A 16,231-nucleotide genomic window follows, 5' to 3' on the forward strand; every position below is an offset into this window, starting at 1 on the left:
AAGTTTATATACCCAATTCAAATTTGAATTTGAATTATATCCGATTTAAATTTGAATTTGAATTCAAATATTTTATATATATATAGTATTTCTATACATCTAAAGTTTATACACCTAAAGTTTATAGATCCAAAATTTATAAGTTAAAAGTTTACATACCCGATGCAAATTTGAATTTAAATTCAAATTTTTTATACATAAAATTTTCTAAATTTTTTGTTTTTTAAAAACTTTTTTGTGGTGTACTGTAGTAGTAGAGAAGAAAGGGGGAGGAAGGGGAGAAGTGGGAGTAGGCTATAGGGGAGCGGGGGGTGGGATCCGATCGCTGGGCGATCGCCCTGGCGATCGATCGATCGCGCATTAGCCCCCCATGCGGCATGGGCTTATATGACTCGGGAAAATATGTGGAACCCCCAGTCACCCGGTGATACCGCTCAGGGCGTCCGCAGTATGACTCTACCGCTCTACGCGGCTGACGAAACAGCTCACTCCGCTTCCCGAGTCACGAGCACGCCGGATGGGCGGCGCCGCGGCCTTTCTTTGCTCCGCCGCACGTGCGCGCCGCGCCGGCGCCACTGCTCCCCCTCCCTCTCCGCGCAGAGCCGCAAACCTGGCGCGCGATGGCCGCACGCGCTCCGGCCCCCGGCTTCCCGTTCCACGCGTCGGGTAGCCAGTGGACGCAGCCGCAAAGGAGGAGCAAAAGATCAAGCGCCGTCCACGTGTACCCCACCAACTCCATGAATTCCCAGGGCCTCCAGGCCGTCACCGATCCGACGTCGCTTACAGCCGGGCCCGGAATCTACCGGCCCAACCTTGCCAGTGACTAACCAGAACGACGAGTACGATTAGTAGCCCGATTAGATAAAGTGGGGACTAATCGCCAATATTAAACTTAACGGGTGGACTCCGCTGGGCATGATGAGCTACCCATCCTCGCCGTCCACGTGTACACCTCGGCCCCTGATGCCCCGCACCAACCGTCCTCCGATTAACCCATCCAACTGACCCCGGGGGCCACATGTTCACGGACCCACCTGTCAGTGAGCGATCAACTTGCTACGCGGGGACGGACGGGTTAGCGGAACGAATGGTGGGCGATGGGCAAAGCAGCCGCAACCCACCCGCAAAAATGCGAAAGCTACGTAAACTGCTACCCGCTGCTACGCCCTCCGCGGGGCCGGATCCTCTTGGGCCCACACGTCAGTGACCGCGGTGGAAAGTGTGGGGAGACCTTGACTCCGCAGACGCGGACCGGTCGCGTAGATTAGTATATGTGGTGCGGGATTAGCGAGCGATCGAGCTGTCCCCTACCTGTGCTCTCCCTCTCCATCTTCCTCTTGCTGCGCGCTTGCCTGCTTGCTCGTCTCCTCTCTCTCCCAGTGGGTGCGTTTGTGCGAGACTTGAGGCTGAGCGAGAGGGGAGGAGAGATCGTGCTCCGCGAGGGAACGGCGGCGAGGAGCTGGGTGCATCTCGGGTACGTGCCTCCTCTCTCTCTCTCTCCTCGCGTCGCTCGAGCTCTGCTTTGGACGGGGGATTTCCGGAGCTCGATTTCCTGCTCGGGCTCGACTCTCTGTGATTCTTGTGGGTTTTGTGTAATTTGATCTGGGGGGATGCTTCGCTCTGTGTAGGGTGGTACATGTTTGGCTGCTTGAGTATGTTTCAGCTAGTTGTTGGGTGGTTGAGCTTTTTGTATCCGTGAGAAATACTTGTAAGCTCAAAATTTGGGCCGAGGTATAGAGAGGAATTGTGTTTGTGTGAAGGTTTTCGGGCTGCTCGGTGGAAAAGGAGTAGCGAGCTTTTGGGATGTGGCATGTGTTTGGGGAATTCTGTAGGCTGCGTTCCTGCTGTAGCTTAGTTTCTGATCTTAATTACTGTCCTGACAAGTTCGAACGAAAATTTGTTTCATGGGAAAGTATAAAAAAGGGAGGGGAAAGCAAGGAAGGGATTTTAGTTGGTGTTAAAGTTGTTGCTTGCTAGGAGGGTTTAAAGATTTTGAAAGGGTTGTTCGATTGGTGAATTCACTGGAGTGAGTGTTTTTTTTTTTAGTGGTAGATTTTGGAGAAAAAAAATGGTGGCTGGCTCTAATTTATTGAGAACATATGGGTAAAGTATGTTCTTCCAGTAGATCATTAGTCTGTAGATATTTTACCAGCTTCACTTTTCTCCACTAATGTCTTTAGTGATATCAAATGTTTCAACAGTTGGACTTTTCCTACTGGAACTGCAGTACTTTCAACATGCTTTTTGCAAATGCCTGCATTAAGGATGAATAAAATGTTAAGCACCGACTATTTAGGGACGCAGGAGCTTCATTCATTTTGCAAGACCACCGAAATATTGGAAGACTCACAGTCTCAAGAGATTGCACTCGATAGAACTGCGGTGGGGTCAACACTTCTAAGTCATCAAAATGGTAAAGTCCGTATTTATACTATTCTTGATTTTGTTTGCTCTGGCTGATTTTGAAGAATTTCTGCTCAGCATACACCTGAACCTGCCGCACTGCAAAAGCTGTTTTTAATTCTATGCTTTTAGCACCAGTGACTCTCCAAGTGCATGCGCTTCCTGGGATGCATGAGTCCATCAATCCTCTGTGCTGGCCATGCTACTAAAACAAGAAGTGTGGCAATGTTGATTTAGCTAGTTTGTATTGTGAGCACACCAGAAATAGCCAGTGAAAGATGCATACCTGGCTACTTATGCCTTGAATTATATAGTGCATAGGGTTAATGCCGACCTGAACACAACACCTTGAGTTTATTTAATACACTGGTATGCTCTCAGATGCAGTTTACTCACATAAATAAGAATTTTAGCACTGTTATGCTGTGTTTGCTTAACACTTATTGCAAGGTACAAACAGAACTTATCTGTAAATGAAATTATTAAAGAGAATATCCTGTTGGTTATTGTTTTGTGCTGACTGCTGAGCACAAAAATTAGATCTTACCGAATAAAAGAAATATCAAGTTTATTGAATTACTGTGTGCTTCAGAAACAAAATAAGTTTAATACAAGCAAATGCATTGTAGTTTTTCAAGGCCGAATGTGCTACAGTTTATTTTTTCATAATTCCAGTTTTATTATGTATGTAGAACATAGAACTGCCCCTTCACAAACAGTTGGAGATACGGGCATGTTCAGCAAAAACACAGTTTATCATGTTAATACTATTCATTAGTTAGTAGATATATTGGTATTTTTTTCTTCTCAACACCATCAAATTTACATGTTCAATTTTAATTAGTTATTCGTTTGCAGTTTGCTCTACTTCTGAAGTATCAGGGGGAAACTTTGGAATCGCTGAAGTCAGTTTTTTACAGGATGAATATGATGCAGAAACCACCGGTGTACTGCCACCATCATTTTTGTCCTGTGGCTCTAGATCTATGGTGATTAACTTTTTTTCTTTCCATTATAAATTGCCTGATGAACTATTTCTGTTCCTGATACTTGCTAATATTTTCTCAATATCCTTTGTCATCAGATATTCAGATTTCTTCTGTTTTTCAGAAGCAAATGCTTTGATTAGTTGTGTAGGTTACAACAAATATAGAAATAAAACAATGTGAACCTGTTTTGATAAATGAGGTGGCTAGTCTTACATGCATTAGGGACCAACCAAAGGGGCTTAACCATGACAGCTCCACTCCAGTGTTGTATCCGGCGGATATAGGGGCAGCGTAGGTTCACATTATCATATTGTTATCTGTGCAGAGAGAGATTTCGTGTTCTTTGCATATTATCCACATTGTCAAACTTAAAGGGCTGATGAAAAGCTATATTTGGACATCGTGAGGCAACGGATTGAAGTTGTTCAAAGCCAGTATCTTCTTTTGTAATATAAATTATTTTTTGCGAACGCTTGTAATATAAATTATGAAACTATATACTCTAACAACATGGACTGAAGTTAGGAAATCATACCGGTCAGTCACTGGGATTGGCAATTACTAACCTATGCTCCTTAACTGTGATTTTTCCACAAATATAATTCTTAATTTTACTAATTCTAGAAATCAGCTTTTGAATGTCAGGTCCCTCCTCACTATCATAAAGCTAGCAGTGCCTAGAGATATGAGTGTTCGTACAGGATATGCTATATTAGTAAAAAAGGCTTAGATGATAATCATAACTGGCTTTCTGTTATATAACTGGCTTTCTGTTATATTCGTGCCATCTGCGTACAGATTGTTTCCATTTCTTAAAAGCTATGGAACCATATGGATTATTCAAACTATCGTTTATTTTTGTAGCTCCCTATATCAGTACCATCATCATCATCATCTAGTCTGGAGACTGTCCTCTTATCTGACTCAACGTACAGCGATCTTCAGGTAAAAGAGACGAACCACAATACTACAGGTAACATTGGCTTCAGTTCCAACCCTTTCAATCATTTAAGTTGTCAACTTGTATATGAATTTGAAACCAGGCTTTCATATCTTGGTAACTGAATTCTTTCTCTCTCGCTCTTCTTTTTTCATTTTTCTGTTTCTGCAGCAATGGATGAAAACAATGAGTTCCTTCAGCTGATTCTTAGTAGCAATGATGAAGGATACAATGCTGGAAGTGAATTCCAAGTTTGGGATGTTCTGGACTTCTACTTCTCAGAAAGCTTTTCAGCTGTGCAGTTTGATAGCTTGATGGGTTTTACAAATGATGTTAGTTCTTCCCATCACGATTGTTTGAATCTTGTTGACATGGTAGAGCGGCCTGTTGCGCTCCTGTCCCTAAATGATACCGAGGAGCAAAATAACTCTACTGATGAGTTCCCTGATGATACATCATCATACCTTCAAATGAAACCCTCAGATTCCGAAACTGAAAGTAATTATGCCTCTCGAGATGTTGCGGTAACTGAATATGTTGATGAAAAGCCACTTTCTAGAGGCCTGCCTGATTTAATGGATGTCGACTCACCCGGTCGTCTATCAAAATCAGCAAGATCAAAACAAATCACTCTTGTTCTGGATTTGGACGGTAAGCTGGCAGTAACTTCACATCATTCAATCTTACCTTTGATTGAGTGTTCTTTGTTCTGAATTTGTGAGTTATCCTACATCAGCTGGAAAACAGTTGATGACCAGCTATTGAACAATATCCCACCAAAATAATAAAATGAACCAGAAGAAAAACTTTTTGACTATGCTCTATAATGATGAAGTTTATCTAAAGCAGTCCTGTTCTGTCCTCATTGATATCTCGGATGACATGGATCCTGTGCTTCTGCTTTCTTGGAAGTTTTAAGTGGCAATTCGACTTAGCTTATTTTATAAACCATCTGTACATTTATGAGGATGAAATATTTGAGCTCCCAATACATGGTTTATGGCTAATGCTCTTTCTTCTGGGAGTCATAGCTTTTACATTATTTCTTTCTATGGGATAACAAGTTAGCCACTGCCTGCTGTTATAGGATGCTCTCGAGGATAATGAAATTCAGTTATTATATCAGCATCCTTACTACCATAATTTTCTTTTCTGACATAATCTTAACTATTTCTCATATGCAGAGACTCTTGTACATTCAACATTGGATCATTGTGACAATGTTGATTTCACCCTTCAAGTTTTCTTTAATATGAAGAACCATACAGTTTATGTTAGGCAAAGACCTCATCTGAAGATGTTTCTTGAGAAGGTAGCTCAGATGTTTGAGCTTGTCATTTTCACAGCTAGCCAGAGAATTTATGCCGAGCAACTAATAGATAGACTCGACCCTGATGGGAGGTTGATTTCACACCGTATTTATCGTGAGTCATGTATATTCTCTGAGGGTTGCTATACAAAGGATCTGACAATTCTTGGAGTTGACCTGGCAAAAGTTGTAATTGTTGACAATACTCCACAGGTAGCATGCCTTTTTCCGTATACTGTATATGCTTTATATTGACAGATGGAAATGTTTCCATTTCTATAGTTCTAGACTTAGACTTGGTTGCTAGAAATATGGAACAGCGATCTGTGGGCATCTAATTGCTTTCTTCTAAATTGAACATAGAGCTTTATAACTCTTTTTAACTTGTCAAGTACTATGTACACAGATATGCTTATTATTTCTTAGCTGCCTATTTCTTGTCGATGTATGATTTCCAAAGTTGTAAGTAAATCTTCGTCTCTTTTTTTTCAGGTTTTCCAGTTGCAAGTGGACAATGGTATACCAATAAAGAGCTGGTTTGATGACCCCTCAGACCAGGAATTGGTCGAGTTACTCCCATTCCTGGAGACACTTGTTGGTGTGGAGGACGTTAGGCCAATAATCTCGAAGACATTCCACCATACACTTGAGCAGAATTAGATCTAGAGAATTCATGATTTTCCTCGACTGAGCCTGTCACTGAAGCTTACTAGGTTCACTCCATAAGATGCACCCCACTATTGGGGGGAATTAGGAATAGGATCAAGATTCACCATTTATGTTATGTTAGCTGTTACAAATAGCGAGCATAAACTGCAGTCGTCGCCATGGCTTGTATATGTGTGCATCGGTTTTCTGTTTCAGATCCTTGTACAGGAACAATAGTGTTGAATAAAACGGTTCTGAATCAATTCTTGCTGTCACCGTTCAAAAAAAAAAAAAGCTTGCTCTGTCTTTTCTTGCAATACAAATTCCAAGCCTCCAAAACCAAACTCCAGATATCACAGATTAGGGATGACATGTACACCTTTCATCCGTTCTTAAAAAAGCTAACTTCCACTCTGGCTATTGATGGTAGAAGTTGATTTTTTTTTTAGACGAAGGGAGTACCCACCTTGTCTATAATGCTACGATGCAAGAAGTTGGTTTTTCCTTGGAAGGGAGAAGTATCGACCTTGTCGATGATGTGCTTCTATATAGGGGTGGATAAAAAGCTTGGGCTCGTGAGCTCGGCTCAGGCTTGGCTCGGGCTCGCATAGCTCGGCTCAGCTCGAAAGCCAAACGAGCCAAGCCCAAGCCTCCTTCCTAGCTCGTTTCCGAAACGAGCCAAGCCCGAGCTGGCTCACGAGCCGCTCGTGAGCTCGCTTGGCTCAGTACAATATGGTCATATGCAAAAATTTTACACCTTTTCTAACTATTTATTTGTTGAAAATGATAACTTTGATTGTCATATTATCTATTTATGTGTTGTGATGTCATATTAAAGAAAAAATATCACTTTATTACATATTCTATGTGGTAAAATGTTGCTCGATTTCTCTTACACCTGCTTGAGATTTACTTGATGCCAGGCTCGCGAGATGGCTCGAGCCCATAAACGAGCCGAGCTGAGCTACAGTTTTAGCTCGTTGTTTGTAGCAAGACAAGCCAAGCTGAGCTTCCTTTGCACCAAGCTTCACGAGCCGAGCCAAGGCTCAGCTTGGCTCGTTTCCACCCCTACTTCTATAGAGGGGGTGAAGTTCGACTCATGAAGGATGATGTGCTTCTATATCGTTGTCTCATAATACAGTAATATAGTACCCAATGAGAAATGATTTACTCGTAATATTAGGATATATCTATATCTATCTATTTATCTATGCCTATACTAATTGGACACTTTCTAAAAGCTTCCACGTTAACCACAAAATCTGATCATTAGATTAGATTGACGGTAACATAAGGACCGTAGATTTAAATTGTATAAACATAGACAGGCCCAACCAATCTGGCGTTAGAACTTGGTCCACCATCCAATCTTTTTGCACGCTTTAAAGGCTCAAAGCCCAATTAAAACTCAGCCACCACATTAGGGTAGGGTATCGATGGCTGCCACGGTAGGTGGACATCGCTTGCGACGAGACGGCAGCAACTTCGACCTCCTTTGCCGTGCACCCGGAGGTTTGGCCGCAAGCCCGCAAGACATCACACGCGAGGAGTCGGCGCGCGGCAACTTAATTCGGCATCATTTGCCGTGCACCCGAGGTTGGCCGCGACTCCATGCAGGCAGAACTCCATATCGACGTCTACCGAATGCGTGCGTCCTTGCGGGGTCTCAGGCTCAGCTCTGCATCTATTTCATCATCTATTAAAAATTGATCCAAACTGATCCCGCAGCTACGTACGATTGCTGATTTAATAAAGAATTAAAATTGTAACTTCAAAGTCTGACAATCATCTGTTTTAAATATTGCTTGACAGTTCAAGACAAGAACAATTTTAAATTTAATAATTTTGATTAAAATTGTGACTTCAAGTGAAGTAAAACAATCATCTGTTAAGTTTAGATGATTAAGTTTATGCATTGTTTTATTAAAAAGGGAAAATATAATAACTCTATATATTTATTAATTACCGCTTCATATCGGTCATATTCTTTATACTGACCAACGTGCTGGCGCTGGAGTCGCCCGGCACAAACTGGAGCCCGAGCACCATGGGCAGTAATGCTGGTGATCTTGGCGAATGGCAAGAAGTCGTCGATGATGTGTCATTCTGCCCAACGCGAGTATCACCAACAATCCACCTATCTGATTTCTAAAACTGGAGCATCACCAACAGTTACCTATCTGAGTTCTAAAACTGATTCTGAGGGATTCTAGTTAAAAAAAAACAGCTCCAACAGATCTCCTACTCTCTTGCTCGAGTTTTGAAGTTTTCTTCTCCCGATTCCTGCTCGGGCGCGTTGTCGCTCCCAATCTTGCACTTTCTCTCCTCCCGTTCCCCCACAAAGATCGGCCCGCAGCATCGAGGCAGGGAACTTCTAGGCATGTGAAAGGAAAAAAAATAAATTTATGTTGGTAGTTTAACTGAAACGCCCATTTTTTTAGTTTTTGGGATTAAATTTGAGCTCTCTCTTGGAGGAAGAGTTTTTTCACTTTCTATTTTCAGTTTAGGAAACCCAAAATATTTTTTTGGAAGGAGATTATAGGTGATTTGTTGGTGATGCTCTAACTCAAGCTATAACTAATTTTCAACATTATATTTCGTCTACAATTAATCTAGGCAGGTATTCATTTGCCTATGAATAAATGTTCTTTAAGCAATGTATCAAATGCATTTTTTTATGTTGATTAGAATAATGAATTATTTTGATTGATCTGTCCTTTAGTGGGGCGCATTGTACGGCGGTATATTATATTCACCATTCATGTGAGATAATACATGACATTTTCTGATTCAGCTTTTTTCCAAAATTCAAAATTAAGAAAGAAAAGATGAACTTCTACCTATATTTGGACTACTATTTAGCATTGTGTTAATTTAGTTATGAAATTTGAGAACAATAGCAAACTTTAACTTATAGGGGCTCTTTTTATATAATCCAGTATACTCTTTATCCATTCTTTCTATAAAGTTAATACCCAAAGCTAAAACCTCAACGTTTCACGTTATTACTAATTCTCAGCCGTTCGATCGGTGGATGATATCGCATATGAACCGTTGGATGAGAAGGTCCCCGGGTGAAGCCCAGCCCATCACGGCCCATGTCCTCTCTCTCCAAGGTTTCTTCACCCTCCACCGCATCACAACATCTGCCGCCACCACAAGCGCTCGCTTCTCCTCCCCCGTCCCCGCGCGCCAGCCGCCGTGCTCGGCGGACGCGGACGAGCGCGGCAACGACGGCAGCGGACGCGGACGAGGGATGCGACAGCGGTCGAGGGCGCGGTGGACGCGGACGAGGGCGGCGACGGTCGCGGACGAGGGCGGTGGCAGCGGTCGAGGGCGGCGGCGGCGGCGACGACGGCGGACGCGAACGATGGCGGCTGCGTCGGTCACGGCGAACGCGGACGAGGGCGGCAGCGGCGGAGGTCGTGGACGAGGACGGCAGCGGTTGAGGGCGGCGGCAGTGGTCGATGGCGTGGTGGACGCGGACGAGGGCGGCGGCGGCGACGACGGCGGCGGACGCGGACACGGACGAAGGCGGGAGCATCTGTCATGGCGAACGCAGACGAGGGCGGCAAGCCGACAACGGCGGTCGTGGCATATGATGTGATAATATGTTCTGAGATTTATTTGTTTTGCAGCTCTGATGTGTAGATGAGTACTCTCCGTCTCTCCATCGTATATCGAGAATGCCTATTGACTGTGATGCCTTCTATGTTTCGGTTCTGAGCAGCAGTAAGCCCATTTTTATCTGTTTTACTGCTATGTGTGTTCCTAATTTTTCTCTTCCATTTCATTAATTAATTAGTTTATCCATTGTGGGTTCTAAATAAAAAATATGTTAATTCCCTCTTGACTGACGCCATGAATCAATGACCAGGGTTTTTCTTGCAAACCCAGTTAAGTTCTTGCTTATCCTGAACATTTTTCTGACAGTACGTTGGTGAGCTAATCAGTTGGTCCCTTTTGTGTAGGTTGAGCAAATAAGGAGGCAAGATTCTAAGGATTCAAACTTATTGTGTTTAGTAAAGCAACACAACAAGGTCACCACTTAATCTTTTTTTGTGTATGTATGGATATATTCCCTTTATTCATTGATTTGCACTACTTTAGCACAGCACTAGCTGTCTTATATGGAAATGAATTGGTTACATATTGGTTCAATCTAAATGCATATATATATATATATATATATATATAGTAGACCCACCCGATTCATTTTGACTAAATGCAATTTCAATTTACTAGGCACTTCCATCAGTTATCTATATGCAAAGATTAATCTTAGAATGCTACGTACTGAAAATATCTCATGTATTTCAGCAGCAATATTAAACCACATTTGTTTCAACCATCAATACTATATGATTTAAATTGTTATAAACCTCACCATCTTAATTATTTATGGCTTTTTTTCAATAGTTGATTAGAGTTGAAAATTATATGAGTGTAACTATTATTTCTTCTAATATTGTAAAAAACTCCCGAGCAACGCGTGGGGCTTCATCTAGTTCTAATAATGATGGAGTTATAAACATCTTCATCTACCAATTTAGCATTTCTCATTATGAACTTAATCATCATAAAATCGTACCCATAGATTATGTTGGTTTTATATTAAATAAACCATGCCATATGCTCTTTACATTTATAGCTTTTCTAAACAAATGAAATTAATAAATATGGAGCTGTACCAACCTTGGACTATTATTTAGTTTCTATTAATTTAATTTTGAATTTAAAAATAAAAATTAGCATATTGTAACTGGTAGGGATCGGTTTTATCTAATCCACTACAATGTCAAAATAATTCAAACTTAATAACTGCATATCGAGTTGTGACCATGCTAGACTGTTAATTTAGCACTTATTAATCTCTACTATTATAAAAATTAAAGATGTTTCCGCCAGAATTTTGATACATCATCCGTGTTTGAATCGGTTTTAATTTTTCGTTTCTGTCAAATTATTTCTTTTTTTTCTTACGCTAGAGTATCCCTCTTATCTGGGACATGCGGGAATTAATTGGGCCCACACCTTTTCACGCGCTCTTTGCCGCACGCAGCGATCGGGCCCACGCCTGAAATCTGAATCCGTTTTCCACACGTGCCTTTGCGTGTCGCCGCGATTGGGCGCGCAACGCCCTCGCGCACACAATTTTTTGCATACACAATTGGGCCCATGACGCCCTCTCGCATGCAATTTGCCCTTGCCATATGTCCGATTGATACTACGTCACCCTCACCCGCGATTTAAAAATTGAAGATGTTTTTGTCAAAACTATGGTATGTCGTCCGTATTTGATTCCCGTCACGTGTAATATTCATTGCGAAGTCACGACTCGCGAGTGAATTGCGACAGAGAGTCCGTGTGATGTGGATACCAAGCGAATGAAACTCGCAGAGTTCATGTGGGTATCACGTACGTCGTTGCCCAGATCATCCGATTCTATTCTTATTACACAGCACGATTTCTGTGACATGTTAGTATAATTTCAAGTCAGTATCTACACATGTTCGTACGTACTAACAGGGATATCATTACTATAATCCATAAGAATCAATTTTACTTTCGAAAAGAACATGCCAACTGAAATAAAAGATGATTGCAATTGATGATTATGTCCGTTATCAATTCCTACTCGACTTGAGATAAAATTGGACAACAAATTGAGCTCGTGTTTGAATGCCTCATTATTTGGCTGATGTTTATTCCTATAAGCCAAATTTTAAATTTTATAACTTAATTTTGAATTCGAATTTTTATTTTTTATCGTATTTTATTCCACAACATTTACTTTTGAGTCGCTAACAACATGTATATAAAAGATTTGCACACAAATAGTCTTTTATTTGGTAATAAGTGATTCGGATAAGCACATGAATAAAAAAACAATGGGCTATGATTTTTGATCTACTGACACATATGTACAAATTGAATTTGTTCTACCCGTTGCAACACACGAGCATCTTTTTTTCTAGTTTAAATATATAATTCAAAACTAACAAGTTTTTAAAAATTCTAAGCAGCTATATTTTAAAAATAATCAACATATGTGGCGTAAAACTGTTCATATTATTGTAATAATAAGTATACTCATGCAACTTACGGGTTAATATCTAGTCTTATTTAATAATATTTACTACTACCTCATTCTATAAAAAAGTTACATCTATTACTTTTTTTCATCACGATAAAGTAGAAATTAACTCATCTTGTATGTAACATAGATCAAAGATTACACATGCAACCAATGGTTTTTAAGATGGTTACTCGGGTTGTGATCAACATTTAATTTATCTCTTTATTTAATTTTTGGATGTGTAGGGACTTTAAATAAGAACAATCTATTTAGAGAAGTTAAAATATAAAATATGTCTGACTCTTTTATACCAAGCGAGTAAATTTTAGGACGAACGGAATAGTTTGTGATTGATTTGTCGACATCTGGAGGCGTCATGCACGATGTCACATCCATAGAAAATTGCCACTAGTGTCGGGTATAATAAAGTCTACTGTCCTGGGCATTCACCGGAGACCGGGCACAGCAGTAGCAGCCAACGGCCGCGCCGCCACAACATGGCGTCGTTTCTTTCCCGCGCCGCCGCCGTCTCCCTCCTCGCCATCGTCCTCGTCCTGACTGCCGCCACGTCCACCTCCCCTGCGGCCGCGGCCGCTCGGTTCCCGGAGGAGGCGCGCCCCACGAGGTCGGGGTACCTCAACGTCACGTCCACCAACTCACTCTACTTCGCCTTCTACGAGGCCACCGACCCGGTCACCACGCAGCCGGCCGCCGTGCCGCTCCTCGTTTGGCTCCAGGGCGGCCCCGGCTGCTCCTCCCTCATCGGCAGCTTCGCCGAGCTCGGCCCCTACCTCCTCCTCGACTCCACCTCCGCCCTCGCCCGCAACGACAACCGGTGGAACCGCCGCTTCGGCGTGATCTTCATCGACAACCCGCTCGGCGCCGGTTTCAGCGCGCCTGCCTCCGGCGACGACATCCCGACCGACGAGCGCACCATCGCCGCGCACCTCCTCGCGGCCCTGCAGTCGTTCATGGCGCTCGATCCGGCCTTCCGCGCGCGCCCGCTGTTCCTCACCGGGGAGAGCTACGCCGGCAAGTACATCCCCGCGGCCGCGTCGCACATCCTCGACGCCAACGCCAAGCTCACGGACGACCGTAGGGTGAACCTCCAGGGCATCGCCATCGGCAACGGCATGACGCACCCGGTGGCGCAGGTGACCGTGCACGCCGACCAGGCCTACTTCGCCGGGCTGATCAACGCCGAGCAGAAGGCCAAGGTCGAAGAAATGCAGGACAAGACGGTAAGCCTGATCAAATCCAAGAAGTGGGCCGCGGCGAGGAGGGAGAGGAACAGGATCATAGCGTTCCTCAAGAACGCCACCGGCGTCGCTACGCCGTTCAACTACGCGCGGGAGAAGGGGTACCCGACGCGGCCGCTCCGGGACTTCCTCAACACCGGCGAGGCGAAGGCGGCGCTGGGCGCGAGGAGCGACGTGGAGTGGGCGCGCTGCAGCGAGGCCGTGTCGGCGGCGCTCGCCGACGACATCATGAGGAGCGCCAGGGGCGACGTGGAGGCCGTCTTCCTGGCGCCGGATGGCGTCCGGGTGCTGCTGTTCCAGGGCGTGTTCGACCTGCACAGCGGGCCGGCGTCCGTGGAGGCGTGGGTGAGGGAGCTGGCGTGGCCTGGCCTGGGCGCGTTCCTCGCCGCGGAGCGCGCCGTGTGGCGGCTCGGGGACGAGCAGCTCGCCGGGTACGTGCAGAGGTCGGGGGCGCTCGCGAACGTGGTCATCGTCGGGGCCGGGCACATGGCGGCCGGCGACAACCGGCCGGCGGCGCAGGCGATGATCGAGGGATGGGTGTTGCAGACGGGGCCGTTCGACGGAAGCGGTCAACGAGTCGTTGGCTCCTTATTCTGACTTACGGGTGGGCTTGATTTTGACTGAAATAAATGCTTTTTGGTACTCGTACACTACTCTCTTCGATATGCTATTTTGACTAATAAAATCTATAAAAGTAAGATCTTTCAAATAAAAAGAGTTGCATTTTATGATAGCTTGTTTAACAATAAATCTATTAGTGACATCAATTTTATATGATTGATTTTTTTTATTATTTTATATTAATAGTCAAAGTTTAAAATGTTTGACTTGATACTATGCTCAAAATAACGGATAGAGTACTAGATTACATTGATTGATTTATCATTTTGAATACCAAGATAGTTTCTTTGAGTAATATTTATTAATATATATATTTATAAAAACTTAATAAAAATATAATTATGTGGAAGTATTTTCATAACAAATATATAAATTTTATTTTCACATATTAAATCTTAATATTTTTAATTTATTAATAAGATAAGATATCAAAATTTGACCACAAGCATTCTAGGATATCTATCCTTTTGATAATGGAGGTAGAACCTCCCTGACATAGGTTGCATGATCTATTTTGTATTAATAAAAATGTTATACGTATGTACATGTGTGGATATCATGTAAATACAAAACTTAATACCTTCACGTATATACGTATATGTATAAACTTTATATCTTAACTAATTAAAAGATTCGTATTTTTCCAATCATCACCTCCTTTTCACCCGTGATTTTTGTTAAAAAAACCGTCTGTTTCGTCCGTTGTCCCTCATAGGAGTCGAGTCCGATTCCCTCAAAAAAATCCCCCATCTTGATCCCCAAATAAATCAAACAATGAGACAACCAAAAACACTCATAGGATTCGAGTCCGATTCCTTCAAAAAAAAATCCCCCAACTTGATCCCCAAATGAATCAAACAATGAGACAACCAAAAACAACATAAAGAGCAATTTTAATCCGAGTAGAGCTCATGAACTTGATCCCAATGTCCGATTCCATGAAAAAAAAACAAACTCGGGCGAAAAAAAAGGCGACCGGATCTGCCCTCGGCCACCGCCGGATCCACCAGCGGCCGTCGCTGACTGCCGCTGGATCGCCCTCAGCCGCCGCCACTGCCGCCGGATCCACTCGCCGCCGCCACCGCTGCCGCTGGATCCACCCGACGCCGCCACCGCCACCGAAGGCAGAAGAGAGGCGGCGGCCGTCACCGACGCCACCACCACCGACTGCCGCCGGATCCGCCCTTGGCCGCCGCCACCGCTGCCGCCGCCGCCACCGCCGGATCCACCCATCGGAAGTAGTGGAGGGAGCCGCCGTGGCCGCTCACGGTGGGGAAGGCCGCGGACGCCGCTAGCGACCAGAGAGAGGACGGGATCCAGTCACCGGTGGAGGATCCGCGCAAGAGGGGAGCAGGGGAGACGACGGGATGCGTGTGGGAGGGGAAGAAGTCGTCGGTTCCCTCCCTGCCCACCTACCTCGGTCGCCCGTCTGCCGCCTCGCTTTGCTCCAACCGTGGCTCTCTCGCCGGCTGCCACACCGCTGCGTTGCAGTCTTACAGCGAGGGAGAACAGAAACGATGGCTGGGAGAGAAAGAACGAGAGAGTGATACAAGGTGAGAGGATAATGATCTCCATCCAGTCCACCGCCCACCACACAATTCTCGCCTCAAGAAACCTGCACGCGGCATCTGACTCCTAGCAGTTTTTCATATTTACCCCTAATAGTATATTTTATCATATACTTCAGTAAATACAAAATATTTCTAAAAATACCCCCAGATTAGTACTCACACATTGATATCCAGGACCTTGGCAGTTTTAATTTTACAAGACTGGACTGATGTACAAACTACCTTTTATAGCTCTGCATATTGAGCTGACCATATAAGTCATTAACCTCAAAAAATATATATGTGTTATATATTTTTTGATTAACATATTTTGTATATACCAATACAAAAAATACATAAGGCTTCCAGGTATTTTTTTGACCGTCCATTTTTTACGATTTTTTCCACCGTTTTTTTTGTCGCTTAAGTCGTT

The 16,231-nt window shown here is 43.6% G+C and overlaps 2 protein-coding genes across 3 annotated transcripts; both read left to right on the top strand.

Annotated features, from left to right (window-relative positions):
* The first annotated feature begins 1,271 nt into the window (after positions 1 to 1,271).
* Positions 1,272 to 6,552, top strand: LOC127786367 (uncharacterized). Of its 2 annotated transcripts, none has more exons than XM_052313758.1 (7): positions 1,272 to 1,474; positions 2,202 to 2,413; positions 3,262 to 3,392; positions 4,257 to 4,365; positions 4,504 to 4,983; positions 5,517 to 5,854; positions 6,134 to 6,552. In XM_052313758.1, exons 1-7 carry the CDS (start codon positions 1,272 to 1,274, stop codon positions 6,299 to 6,301), a joined length of 1,641 nt encoding a protein of 546 aa, XP_052169718.1. In that variant the 3' UTR covers positions 6,302 to 6,552. The 2 variants fall into 2 exon arrangements, with proteins under 2 accessions (XP_052169718.1, XP_052169727.1); XM_052313767.1 differs by having other exon boundaries at positions 1,327 to 1,474; positions 2,297 to 2,413; positions 3,324 to 3,392.
* Positions 6,553 to 12,798: 6,246 nt separating this feature from the next.
* On the top strand, positions 12,799 to 14,285 carry LOC127759522 (serine carboxypeptidase-like 50). Its single transcript, XM_052283980.1, has one exon. It carries the CDS (start codon positions 12,866 to 12,868, stop codon positions 14,222 to 14,224), a length of 1,359 nt encoding a protein of 452 aa, XP_052139940.1. The 5' UTR covers positions 12,799 to 12,865; the 3' UTR covers positions 14,225 to 14,285.
* Positions 14,286 to 16,231: the final 1,946 nt, after the last annotated feature.

Source organism: Oryza glaberrima, chromosome 1 (genome assembly GCF_000147395.1).
Source record: "Oryza glaberrima chromosome 1, OglaRS2, whole genome shotgun sequence".
Classification (NCBI taxonomy): domain Eukaryota; kingdom Viridiplantae; phylum Streptophyta; class Magnoliopsida; order Poales; family Poaceae; genus Oryza; species Oryza glaberrima.

Coding starts and splice junctions, on each gene's coding strand:
- LOC127786367 (XM_052313758.1), top strand. CDS start 1,272: ATGTGGTGCGGGATTAGCGAGCGATCGAGCTGTCCCCTACCTGTGCTC. Junction 3,393..4,256: donor CCTGTGGCTCTAGATCTATG/GTGATTAACTTT, acceptor TTATTTTTGTAG/CTCCCTATATCAGTACCATC. Junction 4,984..5,516: donor TCTTGTTCTGGATTTGGACG/GTAAGCTGGCAG, acceptor TCTCATATGCAG/AGACTCTTGTACATTCAACA.
- LOC127759522 (XM_052283980.1), top strand. CDS start 12,866: ATGGCGTCGTTTCTTTCCCGCGCCGCCGCCGTCTCCCTCCTCGCCATC.